Source organism: Thermobia domestica, chromosome 15, assembly GCF_964235325.1.
Source record: "Thermobia domestica chromosome 15, izTheDome1.hap1.1, whole genome shotgun sequence".
Lineage (NCBI taxonomy): Eukaryota > Metazoa > Arthropoda > Insecta > Zygentoma > Lepismatidae > Thermobia > Thermobia domestica.
The window spans coordinates 189,755,048-189,781,030 of NC_137468.1; the positions used below are offsets into that span (position 1 = coordinate 189,755,048).

The 25,983-nt window shown below is 35.4% G+C and overlaps 1 protein-coding gene across 2 annotated transcripts in view; it reads right to left on the bottom strand.

Moving 5' to 3' along the window:
• The window catches only part of LOC145671407 (uncharacterized), a 35,779-nt gene extending 16,950 nt beyond the window's left edge, over positions 1–18,829 (bottom strand). Inside the window, exons 1-2 of one of the 2 annotated variants that reach the window (XM_081740560.1) lie at positions 18,646–18,829; positions 3,968–4,417 (exon numbers count right to left, since the gene is read on the bottom strand). In XM_081740560.1, the coding sequence (XP_081596686.1) occupies positions 3,968–4,350 (383 nt within the window). In that variant the 5' untranslated portion in view covers positions 4,351–4,417; positions 18,646–18,829. Of the gene's footprint in view, positions 1–3,967; positions 4,418–18,579 lie in introns of both variants that reach the window. The other variant, XM_081740559.1, reaches the window with a different exon arrangement.
• Positions 18,830–25,983: the final 7,154 nt, after the last annotated feature.

The window sequence follows — 25,983 nt, forward strand, 5'->3', positions numbered from 1 at the left end:
GGAAGACCTATTTTTGCAGATATTTTTAAGCATAATTCGTGGGCCGGTGAAGATAATATTAGTGTTATGAATTGGAAACTTATGGTTCATTTGGAGGTGTCTATCTGTATGATAGCTGGTTGCCAGCCACATGTATTGCTACCGTCTATTACTGTCAATGTTGCCTTATTACACCGCAATCTCATAACGTAACGAAAGTTTTTTACCTTTACGACACGCCATTATCACTGCCGAAGATGTTTGCATTGTATTGTATTGTATTGTATTTATTTTCATCCTTTTTCATACAAATTGTTCACAACGTGAACGTATGAGTTGGACACGTCATAAGAACACTGAATGTGTACATATGTAGATTTAAATCTACATGCAATATTAAAATAGTGTGAATTTATGTAAAAAAAAAAAAAAAGTACAATTTTTCATTATTCTAATTTACATACAGCGATATAAAACAACATAACAGTTAATAAAACCTTACATTATAGATATACAAAATATATATACTTTAAACATTATTTACTACAGGCGAGATATTCTTCTACAGAATAGAAACAGTGCTCGAGTAGGTACGACTCTACGTGAGGACTCTACATGAAGGTCAGACGCTTGTCTTGTATTATGCATATGAATATCTGAGTTCAACCGGAAGCTGCTTGTATCTATCTGTATATCTTTTCTTACAAATTTTAGAAGTTCATATATATATATATAAACATGGAAGAGGTAAGATTTCAAGAAATTTAAATAAAAGTTTACAAGAAGTTCGAGGTTTACTTCCGGTCATAAACCTTAAAGCTCTCTTTTGTAAAACGAATATGGAATTTAGCAGTGCAGTAGATCCCCAGAATATAATACCATATTTCAATTTAGAATGAAAAAGTCCAAAATAAGTTGTGAGCAGAACACGTTGACTGACACTATTTCGTAAAAGCTTTAACATATAACAGGTTTGAGCCAATTTACTAGATATTTTTTTAATGTGAATTTTCCAATCTAATGTATCTGACACCCAAAGACCAAGAAATTTGATATCCGAGACGTAATTCAACGTTTCGCCGTTAATTGTTACACAAGGGCGTTTTCTTATCTCGTTTTTGCAACATGAAAGCGCATGCACGAAGACTTTGTTGTGTTTAGTATCAGTTTATTTCTATCCATCCAGTCACTGACGGCAGACATGGTGGAATCTACTGCATTACATAACTCAACGTAAGTTTCTCCAGTTACTAATATATTTGTATCGTCAGCATACAGAACAATTTTAGCAGAATCTAAACATTGTGACAAATCATTTATATATATCAAAAATAGAATAGGGCCTAAGATGAAACCTTGAGGAACTCCAAATTTTAACTCTTTGGTATCTGAATAACATTTGCTTACTCCCTGAGTGTCTCGAGTTTGGCAGTTAATTTCAACAGTTTGCCTTCTGTTGGATATATACGATTTAAACCACTCATAAGCATTTCCCGTAATACCATAATCTTGCCATTTTTTAAGTAAAATTTGATGATCAATTATGTCGAAAGCTTTGCTAAGATCAAGAAATATGCCGGTTGTATATTTCTTAGCGTTTATTGAATTTAAAGCAGAATAGAGAAAGGAGTAAAGAGCAGTTTCAGTAGACTTATTTGATCTAAAGCCATTTTGAGCAGGAGATATTAAGTTAAAATTATCTAGAAAGCTAGCTAGTCTTATATACATAAGTTTTTCAAAAAGTTTAGAGAAGGTAAACAGACATGATATTGGTCTATAGTTCGAGGTAAGATCTTTCTTGCCACTTTTATATAAGGGCTTAACAACTGCTAGCTTCAATGCCTCAGGAAAAAACGCCACTACTAAATGAGTTATTTACTATGAAGCATAAGATATCAGCACTTTCATAAGAGCATTGCTTTAGAATTTTATCAGGAACTTCATCATATCCTGAAGAACTCTTATTTGTCATTTTCAGTGTAGTATTTAAGATTTCCTGACTAGTTACTGGGTGCAAGAACAATGATTTTTCGAAAATATCATTATGTCTACTAACGTATTGTTTGCTAGATAGTTTATTGTTCACGTTATTAGTGATAAGCTTTTCCACTTCATTCGTGAAGTAATCGTTAAAAGCATTTGCAATTTCAGTCGGATTTTTAATAATTTTATTTTCACAAGAAACGCTAGTTATCTTAGAGGAGGGTTATCGTTCCCCAGATTCTTTCCGAATAATTTGCCATGTAGCTTTCATTTTATTGGAAGCTTTCCCAATGTAAGTATCATTCTCTAACATTTTTGCTGTTTTATGAACTTATGTAAAACTCGTCTGAACATATTCTGGTATCGTTTAAACACGGGAGTATCAATGCGTTTTTTTTTTTTTTTTTCAGAACGATACATTGCTAGCTAGCCTGACTATTAACATCCAATTTGTCCACAAATAATGCCACAACTGCGTTTAATTCGTAATTTTTATGGTTTTGAATTTCTTTTTTTTATTTTGGTATGTTGTGGTACTCGTGAATACAAACGACACACCGTTTCCCCTCTGTTTATATTTCATAAACATCTACAAAAGCATTTTTTGCGTGCAAGTTAATTCGCACTTACAGTTTTTGCTGCTCGAAATTTCGGTTTGTGTAATTTTGCTTTAGACACAAACAGTAATATTAATTATTTTATTGTGACAGATTTTAATATTCTTATCATATTAATTTAAAAACATGAACTTTTACATACTCATATTAGTATGCAAGATTAGTTTCGGATATAGATATTCCGAATAAGTCATCAGTGGATATAAATAACAAACAATTTCTGAGGACGCTTTTACTTTGATCACAGGAGGCTCGTTATCTTGAGCATTAGGATGAAACGAAACTTTTAGAAGACGAAGATCCTTAAAAAAGATCATACGAAAGAAACCTTCAGTAGCGAAATTTCTACTTATGAGGCATTATTAGAAGTTATCACTATTTATCTATGAGTTACGTAATAAATGCTGAAAGGTGCAACTACACGACAAGTTGCACGTACAAACACAGATGCGTTATAATTCTTCCAAAACGTTCCAAGCAACAATGAGGATGTCAAAGATTTCGACATTCATATGCTGCATTAGCTGTATCTAGTGCAGTAAAAACTACACTATACTTGGCGAGGGCACGTTATCCCTCTCATTGCCAGTAAGAAGATATTCATTTCTTTGAATAGATCTAAGTAAATATATAATGAGTATTGATCTTATTTGGTAGTTTCATCTATGATGGTTTGGAGTTATTTCGTTATTCCCAAGTCCCGACACATCAGCCGAACAAAGGGGCAGAGTTCACTGTTTGTTGTTCAAGTGTACCAGAAATCACGACGAGTAAGTCATACGCTCGTTTGTTATTTTCAAATAATCTCAGAACCCGCCCAAAAAATAACACACTTTGTAATTAACTGTTCAAAAGTGAGATGCAACAAAATAATATAAAATGATGATGCGTACTGTGATTACGGTTGCGTTAGACGCAATATTGTATGCTTAACCCAAAGCGGTTTTGACGTATCGTACTAAAAAGAATTGTAGAACCACGCGGAATATCGCGCACCATTGGCTATTGCCCGTGATGCTTTACATCTGAAATACACAGTATATACGTATGAAGGTCACAGAGGAATAATCGGCTACATATGATACTACATTATATTTGATTTCTATTCAAAACATGTCAACAGAACACCAGACATCTCAGTAGCAAATCTATTGTCAAATTTATTATTCGGGTCACCATTTCACTATCTAATTCATATATCTGCTGTTAAAGATTTGAATGTCGGTCTAACAAATTATCATTAGGTATGCAGTGAAAAAGTATACCTGTATTTATCCACTTGTAATATCATTAGTCTAATTTATAGTAAACGCATAAACGATAGTCAATAAAGTTTTGCAATTGTTCAAAAAATACACGCACATAGATCTAAAGAAATATAAACGTACCTCGGTCCCTGAGAATTGTTACCGACTTCTCGAACATCATTTCCTTGAGCATATTTCTTGTTGTGATCACCAGTGTTGCTAGGAACATTACTAGTTGCTTCTGCAACCTCTGTACTATCCTCATCAGCTTTCACATTGATTGTAAAATTAGACTTCAAAATTTCTTCTTTAATGGACTGCTTAATGTCATTCTTTTGATCTGCTCTATCGTCTCCTTGCTTAATAAAATTCAGATATGAGACGGAACATGCTGCAAAAGGATCCTTCTCCTCCAAATCATTTGTCTTTCTATTATCTAGTTCATAATTGTGGCTTTCAATAGACTTGGTATCTGTTTCCATTTCAATTTTGATCCAAGCAGTATTGAAACTACTGGAAGCCATTATACTCTAAACTGAACGAACTTGTGTATTTGCAATGATCACTCAGTATTTGATAAAGCAAATAATTCTGAAAACATTAAAAGAAATATTATTGGACATTATGTGTTACAGAAGCAAATAATGACACGATGAAAGACATTTAATGAAAGATAAGTAAGCTGTTGAAAATGATTATTGTTTTCAAGTAAACTGATACTAACATATTAAATATGCTTTCCTACATTTCCTAACACAACTAATTAAGCAATATCCAACAGCATACACACACAAGTGAAAAAACTTACGAATGTGGTTGAAGCAGCGTCTACAGATTTATGTATGAGTACTTATTTCATCAACTTTTACATCCTGGTTGTTGGACAGTGCAACTATATTTCAGAAAACAATAATTTTAACTTATTGCAAATTACGGGAATTTACGATCGTCAATAATAAAACCGATCTACTACAACACAATAATATGTAGTAAACAATGTAGTAATGTAGTAAACAAAGCTAAATTTCGAATGCTGATAACGAAAAATAAACATTGTTACGCAATTTTGTTTTTTTAATTCACATGTTCGATTAAACATTTTATTGTACCAATTGTTTCGTATGAAATCACTCTATCTATCAGTTGTCACCTTTAGCGAATAGACTACAAATGAAAATTTTAAGTTTTAATAATTCTACCTAAAATTCAAAAAAATTAAAATTCCATATCTGTCTGCTGTGTGTGCTGAACCTGATACAGTGAATCAAATGCAAGAACTAATACGCACTCAGTAAGAGAAATATAATTATTAAAACGTTTAGTTTGGATTCATCTGTACTGCTTTAACAATCACTGTATCCAAACACAAAATATATTTATGAGAATACCAATAGCGAACTGAATAAAACATGAACAACACTATATACTAGCTGAAGCTTTCCATATAAAAGTAGCAAGTCGACCATAATGAAAAAAGCCCTGAAAGCACGACAGAGCAAATTCAGTATAGTATACGAAAAACAATAAATATCATGGATTGTATTCGTTAAAGTCTGGCAAGAGATGAGCAGCATTTTGTTATGCAGCCAAAGGTACATTTTCTATGCTGATTTGAAGGAGAAAAATGTTTTTTTTTTTAATTCTCTTTTATTGTAAGAAGGGGAGGAAGTACAATATTGAAGCATTACATAACATTTCTTTCCAAATTTAACATTATAATCCACAAATGAATTACCTGTATATACTACTCGCACAAAACTTAAATGAACAAGCATTTACATTAAAAATGCTGTAGAATCAAGCTAATCAACACAGCTTCCTATTGTATATTTGTCAGAGATGAAAAAAAAAAAAAAATCCCAAACAGTTTCAACGTAAAAGTATTTGAAACTGTAGTGAGACCAACTATGATATACTCAATGAAAGCAGTGGTATTCAGCAAGAGGAATATAGCTTGGTAACTAGAATAGGAATTGTAGAAATGAAAATATTGACTTGGATGTGTAGGTAACAGACAGGATCGAAACAAGAACGAATGAATTAAGATATCATGAAAAGTTACGAAAGTGGGAATGAAAGCTCGGGAGTCGAGGTTCAGATGGTATAGACATGTGCTGAGGAGAAACCCCACGGAAATGAAGGCGACCAGACCGTGAAGGGAACATACGCCTAAAACAGGGTAATATACTGAACGAGGGCTTCAGGGAAGATAGACGGACGCCCACAATGGCATAAAGTCGATTATTATAGCAAAAGTGCCAAAAGCATATAGGTATTTATCGAATATTATCTCAAAACAGTCTCTCCACGTAAGTCAAAAAAATGGAAAGAAAAAATCTAGAAGCCATCTACCCTTTGTACGCTGCGGAAAACCAATAGAAAATAGGCTCTACTTTAGGTTATAACACATAAGGTGGACTCGAATATAAAGAACACCGAAATTTTCAGAATTCTGGGATGTCTACAACGCAGGGAGTGAATCTATCATTTATCTGCGCACACACTATAACTTACGTAATTGAAAGAAACAGAACTCATTGCAAAAATAACTACGATGTTGCTCTCCATAAAAGAGACAAGCATAGTGTCTACACCATCCAAAACATTATAGAAATTGTCGAAGCTCTTAGAAGTGAGAGTGAGAGAATACACTTATTTTGGGTGATTTCTCGGTGCTCTAAACGCATCTGCTATTCGGTCATATTTGCTGCACCTCCGTCTTGAGTACATCCCATTGTTTACAAAGTAAATTCCATTGTACATGCAAACCTAGCAACATATAAAATCGAAAATTGAGTAAGCCTTTTGAATGTAATGACTGATAAGGTGCAGTTTTACGATATGTGCTCATAGTGTACGTTAATACCTAAGTTATAATAGTACGTTAATATCTACAAATTATGGAAGTGCATCAGTAATAGTGATAGGGTGAAATGGGAGCAATCGTGAAGGTAATCAAATTTCGCTTGAACAAAGGGAACACAATTCAACTTACGGCGGAGCTAAAAATGAAGGAGCAAAGTGTGGTGGCGATAAATTGTTGCAATTAATAGAAAACTAACATATAAGAAATAACAAGGAACCATGTGTATTTTTGAAAACTGAAAGTGAACACGAAATTGGTCGAATATCATTAATACAAGGGCCAGATAATACAAGTCACGGTGAAATCAGAAGTGAGAAAGACCCACGACCAGATGTTGACATATGGTAACAAGGATCCAGAAGTGGTAGATAACAAAACGGACCATTTAGTACAACACAGCAAAAATTGCATAGAACAAGAAAGATTCCTAAGAAGTATGACGATAACAGATTTTTGATGCAACTCCAAGTAATTGCACGTACTTAACTAATAGTGGTAACAAGCGCTATAGTGTAATAAATGTAAAATTCATTTTTGATGTATTACATGAAGAGAATCTTAAAGATATGCATGACATGTGCATTAGTGAACACTGGTTATCTGATAATCAGATGAATATGGTGCTCTTAAATAATTATCAACTATCTACACATTATTCACGCGCAAGTAGGCAACATGGCGGTTTGTGTATATTAGTAGGTGACCGTATAGGATTTAAGGAAATAGATGTAGGAAAATTTGTTGTTGAATCGCTTTTGAAACAGTAGCTATATCAATTAAAACAGGGGGGCCGCGGTGGCTCAGTGGTAGAGCGTTCACCTCTGGTGCTTGGGGTCTTGGGTTTGATCCCAATCCCCACCAAGTTAACTTTGTGGTGGACAAACACCGTGTGCGTGGGTTTTCTCGGGGTTTTCCCGTTTCCTCCCACTCTTCATTCCACCATTTAATTCATCACTCATCATCACCGTCTCCTTTAGCCTAACCGGCATAACAGTAGGACGTAAAACTCAAGTATTTCATTTCATTTTCAATTCTATTAAAACATGTGTATAATTTCAATCTATAGATCGTTGTCCGGAGATATCAATGTATCTTTTAAGAATTTTGAAACTGCTCTTGAGTTTCTATATAATAAATATAGTAGGATAATAATTTGTGGAGACAACAACATTGACTGGCTGGTTTAATCAAAAGAAAAGAAAAATGTCAAAATATGTTTGTGCTGGAGCCCCTAATCATGGAACCAATTAGACGTAAATCTGCGTTGGACAAGCTAATAATAAGTAAACAATACATAGAGTCATTTAATTCTGTGAACATATTTAAGCCAGTCTTTTATGACCATGATGCAATAAAAAAACAAATACACACATCTGAAATATTCGCATCTTTTCAATCAAAACTATAAGAAAAAGATGTTTCTCAAAATTTAATGTTAATTAATTTCTACACTTGCCAGCACAAGAAAACTGGCGCGAAATCTATGAAATTGATGACACAAATGTTAAATTTCACTGTACTCTAGATAACTTTCTCTTTTACTTTAATACTGCGTTTCCCAAAAATAACTACAATAAAGTTAGGATGGGGAAACCATGGGTTACTACTGGAATTAGGACTTCTAAACTCAAACTACTTGAACTATCACGAAACTAAAAACTTGTAAAGATGTAACGACTCAAATTACTGAATATGTAATATATAACTATAACAAGACATATAAAAGCGTGATAAAAACGGCAAAGCTTTTGTACAGTACTAATTACATCTTAGTAGCGAGAAATAAAATTAAAGCTATGTGGAAGTTAATCAAAGGTATGATGTGGAAAGTAATAACAAGAATTGAAATATGAATTGATTCTCAAGTAATATATGACCCAAATAAGATTTCAAATCATTTTAATAAGTACTTCTGAACTTTAGAAACATTTAACCTTATCAAAATAGCTCATCAGGAAAATGACTGTAAGCTACAAAACGGAATACCTACATCATTTTTTCTGAAATCAGCTACAAAGGAGGAAATCTTACAAATAATAAAACGCTTAAAAAGCACCAGCTCTTCAGATGGTTATAAAGCAATGTTTTCCTCTTATTCCCTGTGAACTCTGTCATATAATTAATCATTCATTTTGAGAGGAATTTTCCTACGCGGTTTAAGTTAGCTAGCGTTACACTTGTACACATAAAGAGAAATAAGTTGGAGTTAATTAACTATCGTCCTGTTTCAGTTTTATATATTTATGCTTTTCTAAAATATTTGAGTTACCAATGACAGTGCGAGTAAATAACTTTCTCATTTTAAATATTATATCAACAATTCACCACGGCTTTTAAAGCCAGAAGTCAATCAACACTGGAATGTTTAATTTAATTTCTGATATAGCAAAGGATATAAATAAAAGAAAGCATGTAATTGGTAGTTTTGTTGTCTAAGGCGTTCGATTCTATAAACCATGGAATTGTTAAAAAATTGTATTCTAATGGCATCAGAGGTGTGGTATACAATTGGATAAAGTCCTGTTTATCTGAACGTAGTGGAACTGTTGGCATCTGTAAAGAGGTAAATGGCAGAAACGTTCAAATTATCTATACTAAAAGTGACATAAGAAGTACCACAAGGGTCAATAATAGGTGCTCTTTTGTTTGTTGTATACATTAGTGATTTGGTTAACAACTTAGCCTTGTCAAATCAACATTATATGCTGATGATATAAACCTTCTTGTTAGTGGACACTCAGCAGATCAAGCAGGTAGGCTCACTACAAAGACGTTGATGAAAATTATCAGGTGGCTAAAAATAAATAAACTAACTATGAATTTAGTAAGAACTAGAATTGTCAAACTTAGATTCCTGGGCCAAAGAAATAAACTTATACCAAGAACTATAAACTCATCACAATTATGTTAATCAAAATTTGTTTAATTCCTAGGGGTATATGTTAATAAAATTTAACATGGAATAAAATATTTTAATACTAAACGGAGCTCACTGTGCTTTGCATTCCGTAGACTGCAAGGCAGTATGTGCAAGGAAGCTGTCATGTCCTTATACTAAAGTTTCTTCAATAATAAACTATGGTGTTATATTTTCGGGGAATTCAAGAATAAGTGCTAGTACACTCCAAATATAGAAAAAAATAGAATACTGTTTAATACGTCTAAATGATCTTCATTTAAAAATATTTTTTTAAAAAATATTAATTATTGATATTACCTAGTTTATGCATTCATCGCACAATTATGTATGTAATCGAACACAAAGATCTGTTTACGTTAGCAAATACGATTCACTCATACAATACTAGGATGAACTGTAATATGTATATCATCCAATAGAACTACGCAAATTTTAGCAAAACTGTTTATATGAATTGTATAGCAAATTACCGACAAAGTTTCCGGACATCAACGAAAAACGGGTATTCAGAAATACTCCTTTACAATTATTGTTAGAAAAAAAAATACATTACTCTGTTGAAACTTACTGATGGCACATAGAGAATGTATCCATATCTGAGAAATGTAAACCTTAATTGGGCAATATGCTCATATTGTAAGCTATGAACAGACAAATAAATACGAATATACATTAATGGTGAACTAATATCTTGTCATAAAAGTAGCCAAAACAAATCGAATATTTGTCAAGTATTACACAAAATACAGTCTCAAATCTATCACTAAATCTATCGCAACCTCTGAACAGTTAATTTCTCGAAAGTAAAACTATAACTTTGAGGAAAAAAAAAGATGGTTAGCATCTAAAGTATGAATAGATACAAATGTTGTTTGCAATCTGCGCGTAGCACAGTTTTATGCATGCTTTACATACAAGTAATCGTTTTTCCGCGTACACACAGCCCGGCTATGCCTCTTTGCTAAGGATGCTCACCGCAAGCTTTGCGTTGTATGGAACAGAAAGAAATTTTACTGTGTACTTGACATAGGCTAGTTTGTGCATTTGAATAAACATTGTATATGATGTCAGTTAACTTGCACGTGTGCGCCAAGAAAACAATATTGTGGGTTGTGTTAAGATGTAATTTAAAGAAGAAAAGTGAGTTACAATCTATGGATCATAGCAACAACTCGTAAAACTATGTTGGTTATTACTCCTGAACATAATAATTCTATTTTATTGGCTATTACCTTCTCTTTTTTTTTTTTTTTTTGTTTGTTTTGTTTTTGTGGAATATTATGGGTGAATGTAAAGCATAGTTCTGGAGAAAATCCACAAAAATGAATCCGAATGAGCTGAGAAACGCGTTTTTTCTTGTCAAGAATAATTAGCCCTCGCACTACCTATTATATATATATATATATATATATATATATATATATATATATATATTGTAAAGCGGACTACCAAGCGGGTGGTTATTTTGTTTCCGCCTGTTAAGATTAATTCTATCTCGCAAAAGAAAGAAATTAGAAACTATGAAAAAATCTACAGCGACTTAAGTGAACAGTACACAGGATAAAACAAACAACTATTCATTATGCGGCCATCTAGGAGTGACACTTCTAAATGTCGGTCACATCTCCTACCAACGGGACGGCTTTTTATGTTTACCAAATTAAAATTAGCAAATTTATGAAACACCCAACGTGAAACTCTCCCAATGAACAGTACACGGGTTACGACTAACCGCCAAATTCAGGAAAGGCGGGACACAGCTATTTATTATACTGCCATTTAAGAGTGACACTATTAAATACCAGTCACATCTCCAACCAGGGCGGGAGGGGAGGGGGGGCTTTGTGCTCATTAAATGAAAATACCAAATTGTATGAGACACGCTAGCATTCAATTTGAATCACCGTAAGGTATTCTCTTTAGCTAAACATGTTGAGCAATAACATATTTTTTTACAATTCTAAATAAACAATTAGAAGAGTAACTACAAAAATCTACTGTCGTGGGCACAAATTAGTCCTAGGATTAAAGTTTCATTTTCATTTTCATTGTCCTGTTCCCAAAAACATAACTAAAATATTACTGTTTAAGTATCAAAGTACACTATTTGAAATACACGTTATAAGAAAAACAACGGAATATTTTAAAATAACACAGAAAAATATAACATCGACTTTCGGAAAATAGTGAAAGCCATAAACACCAACTAAGCACAATGTTTTAAGTAAAACAATCATCAAAGAGGAGTCCAATACCACTGACTCAATGAAGACAGATAAGATTGGGACTTATTCAGAGTCGCTTCTGCGTGTCACTAGCATTTTACCAAGACCTTCACTGACAATTGAATCATGTCTTAGTAAGACACTTAATCACACTTAAGAAGGCTCTGAACAAGTCCCACTACTTCTAGGTACATGTTTTGAAATAAAAACATTTTCACTCGAGTGTCGGAAAAAATACAAATGAATGAATGAATACCGAAACAAACTTTTCCTCTAATTTCCTCTAACACGGTTAAGTTAACGAAGGTAAAACTAATGAAAAGTTACTTTGTCAAAGTGTACATTTACTCAGAGAATCCTCAAAATGTAGGAAGAAATAGTGAAACAATAGATACCAATTACAAGGTAAGAAAAGCAAAAAGATTACATGTTCAGGCAACTCAAATTTTTCTATCCTGTAAAACAAAGCCAGATAGTATAAATCTATATCATAATGTAACTATGCGGCTGCGTAAGTCTTGAACTACCCGGACAATATCAATCAAATTGTAAAGACAGATGAGGCTTGTAGGCCAGTCAATGAAGGGTCGAATAGGAAAAAAATGGTGGAAAGCTGGAACAAAATTTTTTCTTTATATAAGTGTCAGTAACAACATACTAATTTTGCACCACTCTATCACCCCGGATTTGGCTGTCATCTTGGAAAAATTGCGCCAAAAATGAGTTTTTTGTAAATATATCGAATGGAAGGTATTTTAGGGCAAAATATGTAATTACAAAAAATAAGTTACATTAAATTCTCTACAAGAAATCTCCTTAGTTTTTCTCCACGATGCACCACTTAGATGTTAAAAGCGTGGCAAATTACGCATATTCTTTCAGCATCGCTTTGTAGCAGAACATTAACGAAAATTTGCTGATACTATTTTGTTTTAGTGATTTTTTATATAAAATATAAAGTAATATATTTTTTAACCATTGCAGGTGTGACTAAGGATAAGTAATCAGGTCTATTAGATCATCTATGTTCAAGATGTCAGCTGAAAAATGTCTCATCTGTAAGAGACTTCTCGGTGATGGTGTTACATGTATAATAAAAGAAAAAGGACTGCAGTATAAAAGTGAAAGATATAAACGAATATCAACTTAACGGACTGAGAAGTGATACATTTCATAAAATATTTAGAGAAGTTTACACAAAAACAAGAAGTAGTAAAGCGTCATCACAACGTATTTTATCAACTACGCCGATAGCCTTAGTTCAGAAGTACTAAGATTTAGTTTTCAAGAAGCATGCCTGTTTTGTAGATAATGTACATCAGATGAATTTTTAAAGAGGCAGAATAAAAGAAACTGTGAGTGAGCGTGACAGTGCACATCGCGTCGAAACCGTTCAAGTTAAAAGATTCTATTATGGAAGCAGCCGACAGAAGAAATTACGATTGGGGCAAAGAAGTTAATATTAGGATTGGTAATGTTCATGATTTAGTTGCTGCCGAAGCCAGATTCCATTCCTGTGCATGAAAATGTTCTACAAGATTTCTTCTGGAATGAAACGTTGTCGTCCGGAAGGTCATGTTGTTTCAGATGCCAAGGCTTACGCTTTCAACTACTTTGAACTTAATTAGGCAGTATGCCAAGTTTCCTTAGGTAAAACTTTTCCAAGATTATAATGATGCACCTGAAAAAGCAATAAGAACTAAACTGAAAGAAAATTATTCAGAATATATTATTATATCAACAAAGAATGCAGGGTGCAGAAGAGCCGAAACTTGAAAGAAAGCTGCCTCAGCATATGATGCACACACGAAGAGAGAATATCAAGATGATGCTTACTACCATACTTTGATTAAGATGTACCACAAGTCTTACTTGCGATGAGGATAAAAGATATTTGGGTGTAGCTGCTCCAACTATGACGTGTGAAATTGTTATACTTTTTTTTCCCCATTTTGTGCTATTTGCTGTCTTCTTTTTGAAGATAGTAGTATCGAGAAGGCGTTTTAAGGTCACAGAAATGAATGAATTAACATTATTCAAAAATTATCTGCTAATGGCTATTCTTCAGTTTCGTAAACATTGGATCTAATATCTTCAGCAATTATTTGCCCGGCAGACATTATGATCCTCAACATCTCTTCGTCCATATACTTACACTTTTGTCGATCATACCATGTATCGATGAAAATTTTATACCCTCTACTACGGGAACGAACTAAGTGCTTTATGTTTCTGTTTCTTGGTATAATAATATCTTCTGAGTAATTTTCTTTTTTTTTTTCTTTCCAGTTAGCAGTGCATCATTATAATCTTGAAAATTTCACTGAATGCAAATTGCCACTTTTTCTTGTTAGCTTCCATAACCATCTTTAACTTGAATGGTTTCGATGAGATGTGCACCCGCGCGCTCACTCACAAGTTTTTTATTCTGCCTCTTTAAAAATTCATCTGATGTACATTGTCTACAAAAAAGGCAAGCTTCTTGAAAATTAAATGTTACTACTTCAGAACTATGGGTTATCGGCGTAGATGATGAAGTGCGTTGTGATAACAACGCTTTACTACTTCTTGTTTTTGTGTAACCATTCTACATTTGTTATGTGTATCACTTTTCAGTCCCTTAAGTTGACATTCGTTTATATCTTTCGTTTTAATACTGCAGGCTAATAATATTTTCTGTTTCTTTTCTTTTATTATACATGTAGCAACATCACCGAGAAATCTTTCACAGAACATAGATGATTTAATAGACCTGATTACCTATTCTTAGTCACACCTGGAATGGATGAAAAATATAATGTATTTATATTTTATATAACAAAATCACTAAAACAAAATAGTATAAGAAAATTTTCGTTAAATTTCTGCTACAAAGCGATGCTGAAAAAAAATGCGTAATTTGCCACGCCTATAACATTTAAAAGGTGCATCGTAGAGAAAAAAAAAGACTATCTCTTGTAGAGAATTTAATGTAGATTACTTTTTGTAATAACACGTTTTGCTCTAAAATGTGTTCCATGCGAGATATTTACAAAAACCTAAGTTCATTTTTCCAAGATGGCAGCCAAATCAGGGGTGGTGCAAAATTAGTATGTTGTTACGGACATTTATATAAAGAAAATAAAATTTGTTCCAGCTTTCCATATTTTTTCCTTATTCGGCCCTAAATCACCCCTTATTGACTGGCCTATTGGGCCTGGGAAGGCTTGTATCTTTTCACTTTAATGTTATAACTTAGGGGAGGGGAACAAGAGGGATATATATACAAATGGTAGAAAATGACCGATATTAGTATCGAATCCATAGTTTTAGGGGGTAGCTGACATGAACAACGACACTTCCGAAGTCGTTTAAATCCAAATTAAGCCCCAAAACTTGCGAAGGGGGATATATATATATATCAATGAAAGTGACTAGGTTTGTGACTTAATAAATCTTGAACCACCCGACCGATATCGATCAAAACTTTAACATACAAGAGATTCATGCCTGGAATGTTTCTTCATCTAAACAGTTAGATGGTGCAACTTCGGGGAGAGAGAGAGGAGATATAGAGACATCAGTGATATTAATGTCGAATGAATAGTTCTCGGAGTCGTTGAGATGAATAGCAACACTTCTGATGTCGTGAAAATCCAAATTTAGCCCCATTAATACTTCTAAGGGAGGATGCTCACATGTAAAAATAATTGAAAATGACCGATATTCGTATTAAATTCATAGTATTACAATAAATACTAAACTATGTTTGAGAATTTAGAAATTGCAATGTAACACAAATGTCATTGAAATACATTCATATTGATTTGACTTGGATATTAGATAACGAACAAACCCAAAACTATCCAAAATTATGTACAAATTAATATTTTGACTGTAAGTTATTTCTTCGTTGAAAGAAATCATATAAATTGTGTAACTGTGGGCGGAAGAAAATCATGAGTGACAGGTCACGCCGGGTATGAAAGCGCATTGTGACACAGAACCGTCGTGCCACTGGGGAGCAAGTGACGGAGGAACTCAATCAGCACCTCCCCCACCCTGTTTCTACAATCACAGTCCGCTGCGAATTACATGACATGAACTTACGGGGTCGTGTTGCACGGACAAACCGTTCATCAGGGACCATAACGCTTTCGCACGCCGCAAATGGTGCCGCGACCATGCAACTTGGACCGTTGAGGACTGGAAACGTGTGATATAGTCGGATGAGTCATTCTTCGCCCTATTCCCAACCACGGGCCGTGTTTATGTGTGGAGAACGCCCGAAGAAGCTTATGATCTGCAGTGTCTTCGCCCAACTGTGAAACATGGCGGCGGTTCGGTGATGCTGTGGGCCGCCATATCATGGTTTCATTGGGTCCTGTGGTCACACTTAGCGGACGAATCACAGCCAATGATTATGTCGCAATGTTAGGAGACCACTTGCATCCTATGGTCCGGATGTTGTTCCCGAACTATGACGCCATCTTCCAGGATGATAATGCACCCATTCACACAGCTGGCGTTGTTGCAACGTGGTTTGAGGAACATCGGGATGAAGTTCAACACACCTTCTTGCCCACCCAATCCCCAGATCTCAACATAATTGAACATCTGTGGTCTGTCTTGGAAACACGACTTCGGCGACGATTTCCACATCCATCCTCTCTCACAGAACTGGCCGATGCCCTGCACGAGGAATGGTGTAAAATTCCACTTGCTACCATTCACGACCTCGATGCCTTCATCCCACGTCGCATCAAGGCTGTTCTGAAGGCGAAAGAGGCCCGACACTCTATTAATCTGGTAAGTTGCAATTTCGTTCAGGTGTTTCCATTTTTCTGATCACCATCTGTATTTGTAACAGGTACGGAGTCGGTGTTTTAGCGGTTGGTAGCACTGATGTTGGCTCCTGTGCTGTGGTTGGTTGGTTGTGTTGAAGTCGCTGATTGGTTGTTATGAATTCGTAACTGATGTTCGAATGATGTTGCCTCGTGTGCTGTAGTGGGTTGGTTGTGTTGGAGTTGCTGATTTGTTATTATGTATTCGTAACTGATGTTCGAATGTATAGTTGAACGTGTGTGTTTCGTTGGTGAAGTGTGATGTTAAGTCAGTTTGGATGTCGTTTTGTATCTGATATTCTGAGGTGAGTTTCAGATTTTTTAAAAAATTTTTGTTGTTGAAATACGTATGTTTGTGATATTGAAGTGAATTCATATCGTTTCGGAACATTGTGTGGATTGATTCACATTGAGAAGATTTTTTATCAGTTTTTGTTTGTAATGTTAATTATGATTCCATTATCATCGAATGTTCTGGAATTTCCTCGAAACGTAGTAGGCACACTGTTTCGAATGGGTTGTGTTTCTGTAGAGAAGTGTGTCTTGAAACAATCGCTAGAAATTCTAGTGACCTTATCGGAGGTCCTGGAATAGCAGTTGGAGTGGACAAGAGTTAATTAGGTAGACGTAAATTTAATGTGGATCGAATGCACCGTAGTCAGAAGTGGATAGTCTGCTACTGGTTGTTACGGCTGCTGCTGGGTGGTTGGTGAAATGTATCTAATTTTTTTGGCATGCTGGATTGATTTATAATTAGTGGTATGTTAATTTACTTTTTTACAGTAATATTTTTCCTTATTACATTAGATTTATAGTAGTGGTTTGATTATTTATTGTTTTTGATGCTTTCATAGTACTAGAGCGGGGGGGGGGGGTTGGGGGGCGGTAACCACCCATCTAGATCTCAAAATTCATAGTCAGCGTTTCACCTGCATTGATTTCTCGGAATATTTCAGCGTCAGTTCTCAAGGATATTGCCCTTGTAAGTAGTAATTGAAGAGTAAATTCTTGGTGAGTGTGGTAGATCATTTGGTTAGGTATTGCAATCTATTATCATTGTCATGATATCTCTTAGTTTGCTGGTGTGAAATTAGGTTACGATTACTTACTAGGTGGTCTGCAAAACTTGTCTAGAATTTACTTTTTGATTCCTTCGATTCACGGGATTCTTTTTGGGATATGATCCCTGAACTGTTCCGAGGAATCGGTTCAGGTGAATCCGTTCCAATGAATGTTGGGCATAAAGTGCACTCTTACATTTTTTTCTATACAAACGGTTCTAAACATGGAACTATTGGGCAAGCGTTGGGAACTACTTGGTGCAGGGTAACTTCATGGTAGGATTATGGGAATGTAATGAGCATTAGTTGTCTATACACAGCTGGTGATAATCAGGAAAATCTATTAAAAGTCATGGCTTAATAAACCTAAAAATAAATTGCAGAAAACGCGATAAGCAAATAGGTACAAAGAAACGTCGGAAAAGTTTTACTTGTCAATGTAAAGGTAAAATAACCAACATACCGGCATGATTCTAGAACATAGGTCTCTGTTCCCATTTAGCTGTAATAAATAAAGAAAACAAAGTGCCCTGCGGGGCTCTAACCCGTCTTCACTCGCTAACGCTCGGTTGGTAATACTGTTTGAATTAAATATTGAACTTTGGTACACAAAGGAACGAATTATTAGGCTCTTAGCCTAAAACTACGGGAGGGCCAACTTCGGAATAAATGCCATTAATTGATTTTGAAGAAGTAGTATACGAATAATTTATTTTAATTTACTTGTTTAAACACTGAAACGTAAGCGACATATTAATGTAGAAAGAAAATTTAAAACATTTGCAGTTCAAAATGGACTTTAAAGGAGTAAGAAAGATACTTAATTAAAATGAAAAGTAGGTACGGAGAAACACGCACCAAATATGCCCATTTATCATGTTACATACAGCTTGATTTATGCTAAAGTCTGTATTATTAACTTACAGTAGGCAACTTGTACAGGAATAATTACTCAACGTGAAATACTATAGTAGTACTCAAACACTCTACTGAAAAGTTTTCTTCGCCTACTTCAAACTAATAATTTCCGTCGAGCTCACGCCAATATATATATATATTTGCAACATCGAAAGCAGGGTGTCAGCGCTAAAAACTAAATATTCAATTTGTCTTGTCTTGTCTTAGACCATTATAGGTCAAATAGTATGTGCACCGGCTCACTATTCATATGTGCTACTAGTGCATAAATGGTCAAATGTGTACCTCAAACAGAGGATTTATGATTCAAAAGCAAAATAGAATAAAATATAGGACACAATGGGGAAACGGACACAAGTCAGGAGAAAGGTCAAAATCAGGAAAAATCACGGTCAAAGTCGGGAAAGGAGTTCAGACAGGGAAAGAGGGTGAAAAGCCAAGGTGAACAGGGCAAAAAAAAAGTAGAGGAAAGTGGGAAGTATAAAATGAAAATAGAAAAGAGAAAGAGTGTAAAAAGGAAGGGAATGTATGTACGTGTAAATGGAACAGAAAGTGTAGGTGTATCATCGGGCCCACTTAACTTCCTTCCTCACGGAGCAGCACCAGCCACGAGGCACTTACTAGCACAGCCTCTGTCGAACTCCATTCAATTTGTCAACATTACATGCGAAATCTGACGTTTTACGAAACGGATTCACTGATTCAGCCTCTCAGAGAGAATTCGTTACTGATGTTTTAATCACAGACTAGTTAGAGGCTTACTAGATTTTTACTAAGGAAGCTGTACTTTTTCTTATTCAGAGTCTACTTTGAATACTAGTAAAAATCTGTTTTGTGAATGATTAACTAATGTAACTTGAATGCAACGGGTGAGAAAAATAAATGTTACACAGGGATGGCATTAAGGGTCGGCGGGGGTGGGCGACCGCCCACCCAAAGGAAGGCCTCGCCCACCCCAACAGAAGTAGAGTAACGAAGGTGAAATCCTGTACTTTAAAAGCATAAAAAATAGGTATTACTTTGGATTATAATGTAAAAGGTACTAGGATTCTGTTTAACTCTGCAATGAACAATGATTTTAAGATAGATACTTGTAGGAACATGATGAGGCCAAAAGTCGTGACTAACCTTTAAATTACGCGGGTTTTAAGTTCCAGCACCTCGTGAACTACGAAGCAATTTAAAAAGATTTCGTAGGGCTGAAAAAATATAAAAATAATCACTCGTAATTGTCGCACACATGAAAAAAAAAAACTTTTGTTATTTAATATCTCTACTTGAATTTCAGTTATCGACATATACGTGATTGTTATTGTTTTATGCATTATTAGTATTGTTGTTACTGTAAATTTCCTTTTTGGAAAGAAAACTAAAATTTTTCCCACCATCCCTCCTCAAATATACTAATAGGAGGAATATGTGTTTTTTATTCCTTGAAGTCCATTATTTGACATCACAATCCATTTAAACCTTTCTTTCTAATTACAGTTTTTACTCCAGGAGTAAAAACACGAAAAAATAAACATGGTGTATCTAGTTTTAAATGGGGATTTCCTATCATTTTGAGATAATTCGAAAATTGCCGTGGACCAATAAAGTTAGCACGGCTAGAATTGCTAATATTGTTTCCCCACGCATGGTGTAAACATGATTGGTAGCTTGTTCTATTGGACATGAGTATAGGTGACTTGCTTTTATTCGAGCTGTTTTTCCATTAGCAGTACAGGCTGCTGCGTTAAACCAAACCCACTGTAATCCGAACCCTGCGCTTGTCCGAATGATATTTAGCCGGCGGGATTGATATTTTTAGGCTGGTTGCTCAAACAGAAGCAGTTGTTGTGAATTATTGGACCAGATCAGGTCACTTTTCTTAAATACAAGACTGTTTCAAATGACTTTTGAATGCTTAACTACATATACGATATTGTACATATTATAGATTAGAACTAAACCTTGACAAATATTAATTTGTTACTGGATTTATGGCTTTCGAGCACTCCTTTTATACGCCAAATAATTTAATAACCCGAACAGCTCAAGCAAATATTCGTATTAACGCGCGCTTCTTGCTGTAGTTATCGAAGATTACACAGATCTGCAACCAAAAAGCCGTTTGCATAAGTTTAGCTGATGTTTACGCTTCTGCGTGCGAAAATGACCCCCGTTTCTTCCTGGGTCGTCAAGTTTTTGAACAATCGAAATGTAAGTTGTTCAGACAGCTAGCTGGAAATCGCTAAATTGCAAATGCATCACACGAAAATAAAAAGGAACATGAAAGATTCAATGTATTTGTGCTCCTCGAAACATGAAAATACATATGTATTGGTCCGGATGGGGATCACTGACACATATCGTAATGTGTCTTGAATGAGAGGGCGAGATTACAAAGAAAAGCGAAAAATAAAAAATCTGTTCATAAAACGAATTTAGTAAGATTACATCTTAGATTTGTAAAACATTGGTAAGTGTTACACTGTTTGTTGCTCAAATACTACGAGTACGCGAGTACGCGGGGTTTTGTTGGTACTGATATTACAAAACTCATATCCGACAAAAACTTCATCAGTTCTGTGACTAGAACTCAAAAAGGTTTTTGGGTTGCCCTTACTGTGGTCATCAAAACGTTTTTGGAAAACCGAAAGGACTCACAGTACAAGGAAATGGTGGAAAAAATATTGGACGCGTTCCAAAAGCGTGGTTGCTCAATGAGTGTAAAGGTCCATTTTCTCAGCTCCCACCTTGACTACTGTTTACCCATTCGGCTGAGACCTCTAGTTGGCAGAGTGCCAAGGAAAGGCTATCTTAATGAAAGGAGTGGACTGTAAAAGAAAAAGAAAAGGAAGGAAAGTGTTGCTTATTCGGATCGGCGGTAAAGGTATTGTTTGCAGTGTTACCAACCCGGCGCAGTAAATCTCTACCTCATAAGATTTTATAAATAATAATATGAGAATGAAATCAAAGTGGGTCTACAGCATTGAAAGCACGATAACCGATTAATATTGTCCGTAGGGCATGACTGGGAATCTACGGTGCACGAAAAAAATAAAGAATCCAAAATTTGGAGGAGAGGATAAGCACAATTCTTTGCTTTCACTGGTTGATGGTATTGGCTCTATAATAATAAAATAAGAAAACGGCGCGCGTACACACACACGCTCGCGCAAGCATAACCATGAAACAGATAAGAAAAAAACTAGAAAAATATACTAAACTGCACACGCACAAACGTATGTGTACTGTACAGAAAGACAATAACTGAAGTTCTCCCGCGGGTTGTTGGTGCGATGAACCGAATGTCGAAGCCCCTAAAATATAATGTATTTAAAATGCGCGCGCTCTTTTCACTGCATAACATTATCTGACCAGAATGTATTGTTGGCCTGGGACCAATTTACGTAGGCTGGCAACTATGTTTAAACTTCCAACCTTCTTTCTCTCGCTCCCAGAGAAGAAAACGAACACATGTTGTCCGTGCATACACACACCTATTTTTCGTAATGGACTCTTCTACTTCTGTCATGCGCAGAAGTGTCGAGGGACCTAATGTCCGAGGGTAGACAGTACTTTCCTGACAATGTGAGAGCACTGAGTGAAGAGTAAAGGGGAGCATTTCCATCGAGATATCAAGGAAATGGAACGACGGTATCAGGGAAACTGTAGTGTTACGATGATGGCAGACTACTGATGGATGTTGTTTAGAAATCTTCCGCAGCCACCTACAAAAGTACAAGCTCCAAACGAAGTTTGACCTTTAAAAAAAGACGATTTCACAAGCAATCTGATTAAGGGTGGTATTGGTTTTTTGTCTTCACGTGTGTGCGTATTTCTGTACATTAACTTGTGTTACGCTGTTAATGGTGTTTCTGTAAATCGCATATATGTGTTCATATTTTTTTTTTCAACAATGACCACCCGTTTATTCGAAACCCAGACGTCCCAGGACAAAACGATTGTCATTCCCGGATTCAACGCACCCCAACACACACGAATCAGTTAACTAAACCGAAACAACTTAGCATTGATTTATTCTTACAGACCTGTGTTATTACTGGTCAACATTTTGTCCACGCAGTTACAATGAAAATAAACAGATACGAACTAATATTACTCCTATTGACCTTCTAGTGTCCCCGGTGAGTTCCGGATTCGATTCCCAGTAGGAACAGAAGTGGTTTGGATCGTACTCTAGGTCCCGCTCTTAGGACGTTATCATCGTTCCATGGAAGGCTATGGCAAGCCATCACGGGTTCACTTTGCCCAGGGACATTCGGGTCAAAGATCAACTTTCGGGCAGGACACTGCATCATCATAGTGACCTTCCACTAATTGGTCATCGCGTTCTTTGTATATTACTGAGGTGTCGTCAGTGATACTACACAGAAAATGACTAATTCTAATGTGCTATCTTTGTATGGCATTCAATATATAGTATTATTTATGGCATTAAGTATCTTCTGAACCATTAACGAAATATTTTTTACCCGTTTGTCTTAGGTTGTAGCTTGTGTGGGTATGAAGGGAACGTTTAGGGCAGTTATTCTAACACTTGCTGAGATAAGTAATGAAAATCGCAGTCGCTCTTCTGAAGCAAGACGTCTATTGAGTTAAATTTTCAGTTTGTGTTCCAACTCAACTTGCTCACACTTTTTCTTGGAAAGTTGAAAAGATTGTCAGATTATCTACAAAATAAGGAGAGCACATTGGCCGATGCTGTTTTAGTTACGAAGGGTGTAGTGGATTATGTTACTGAAATTCGAAACACAGTCAAGGAGTTCGAAAAAAAATTGGAATGTCTTTGAGTCTTGCTGAAAATAACGGTATATCTCTAACGAGTCCAATGTCCAGGACACGATCACTGGGCCATCATTTACCTCAATATATTATGACTGAGCAAGTACCAGTTGAGGAAGAAGATACCCAATCCCAAGAAGACTACAGACTTAGGATATTTCTTCCTGTACTTGACAGCAGGGTGCGAAATCATTTGAAAATGGTGGGGGGAAAGAAGTTCAGCGATCCACACTAATGCTTCGTGGAGCCTCCCAAAAATTTAAATATTAATGGATTATTATTATTATTATTATTATTATAATTATAATTAATAATAATAAATGTTCAAACTAGTCGTCATTGTAATTTAAAAATACTTTAATGTTATTTATTCATTTAACCAAAATTGGTAACTTATCTACTGCATTTAATATACACTTCGGTGCGTATGGTCCAGGGTTAGACTCTAGTGGGAGCAGAGTACCCTTGTGTTTACCATTATATTGCAGATTACATTCGCGAAAATAGCAGTAAAGATATATAAGTCAGAAATAATAGTCCCTGAGAACCGATGTCCTAACCAAGCATTAGAACTACTAACTTGAAGCGCTCCACCTGGCAAGCCATAGATCCTCATGAGTTGTTGAGTCAGAGTACAGTTTTTATTATTATTTATGAAATTCTCGTTTCTTCGCTACGTACATAGTGTTTCAGTTTGGTCGTTCAGATATACGGTTACCTTTGTAAGTCTAAATAATACTATGTATCCAGATTGTATTATTAGCAAGAATATATTATTATAAATAATGATTTCAATACAAATACTTGATAGATAACAAAAAGCCGTGTTCCCTCAGTGGTAGAGCGCTCACCTCAGGTACGTGGGATCATTGGCTGGATCCTAGCTCGCGCCAAATTCTGCTTGTGGTATACAAACAATTGTGTGTGGGTTTTCTCGGGGTCCTCTCGCTTCCTTCCACTATCCTAATCAACCATTATAATTCATCTCATCATGACCGTCTTCCTTAGCCTTGGTGAATATTCATAGGACGTTAAACTTTAGAAAATAAAACCACAAACACTATAATACGATTGATTTGCTGATTTAAGTTTAATGACCCTTTTCAGCAGCGAGGCTATGAAATGTGGACTTACAGTTTAAGGTGAAATCTGAACCACTGTAATCGTTCAAATTTTTGTTCTGCGGCATCTGTGACTGTCGCGATACTTTTAAGTGTTGCAGCTGTAGATGACTTACTGAACACCTGGTAAAGTTCGCCTAACAAACATTCAAAGTTTTGAACAGCATTCACAACACCAAAAACTCTTTCAGAAACAAGATCAATTCGATGTTCCATGCAGTGTACGCTAATTAGGCACGGGTTGACATTTCTTCTAATTTGAGCAGCAACACCTTCGTTTCTCCCAGTAAACACTGCATCCCCGTCCGAACTAAATCCAACAAGTTTTCCTTTAAGATTTAAAATATCTATGCCATCTTCGGAAAATGCTTGAATAATTTTCTCTTCAAGGGATTTTGCATCCGCATTTTCTACAGGCACTAATTTATAAAAACGACAACAAGGTTTATTTTCTTCGTCCACTTATGTTCATATAACAGCAAGTTCTTAACCGCAAACCTGTTTGTAGGTTCGTCCACTGAAATTGAAAAACAATCTGTTTGTTTGAGAAATTTTACCAATTTTGCATGCAACTGGTACGCTAGAGAATAAAGGTCTTCATCTCGTCAACAACCGAACAACCAATAAAGTTAAACACCTGACCCTTTTACAAATAAACTACGTTTTTTAAAACAGCATGCATTTAAAATTATTGTTTGTCTGAAAATTTTCATTATAGACCTACTTATATTTTTCTATTAAGGTGTTCCCCCTTACAGATTTTGGTGAGAGGGAAACGCAAGGGTAAAATTTTTCGTGGGGGGAAATCCCTCCCGTCCCCCCCGTGATTTCGCACCCTGCTTGACAGAATACTTGCAGAAATGAATAGGTGTTTTACAGAAAATGCAGATATTCTATGTGGGATAAACAGTTTTCACCTTAAAAGCGAACACTTCCTCACTTGCACGTCATTATGGATGCGATGTCGATAGTGAAGAGGTAGAACTGAAACTTCTCCCGAAAGTTTTGAAACGTTATGAGCAGGAAAAGCAATGCAAAATTATCTCTGTTCCTCACTCTACTGAAGTAATGGATCGTTTCAAAATTGCTTTCATGAAATTCACAAATTAGCCGTGCTTGTCACCATTCCTGTATCTAGTTCACCATGTGGGGCGTTCTTTTTCGTGTCTTAGACGGATTAAAACATATCTAAGAAATCGAATGGCAAACGGTCGCCTAAGCAATCTTGGTTTCCTCTCAGTAGAAAGAAAACTTGTAATGAATATTGCTGTAGATGATGTGATAAACGCATTCGATGCTGTACATAAAAATCGACGCATTGCTCTCCATTAAAGTGCTGGTATAAAAGTTTATTGTAAGCTTGTTCGTATCATGTGGTCAGCCCTTCATAGTTTAAAATACATTGTTCTTTATGTGGATCATAATGAAGTTT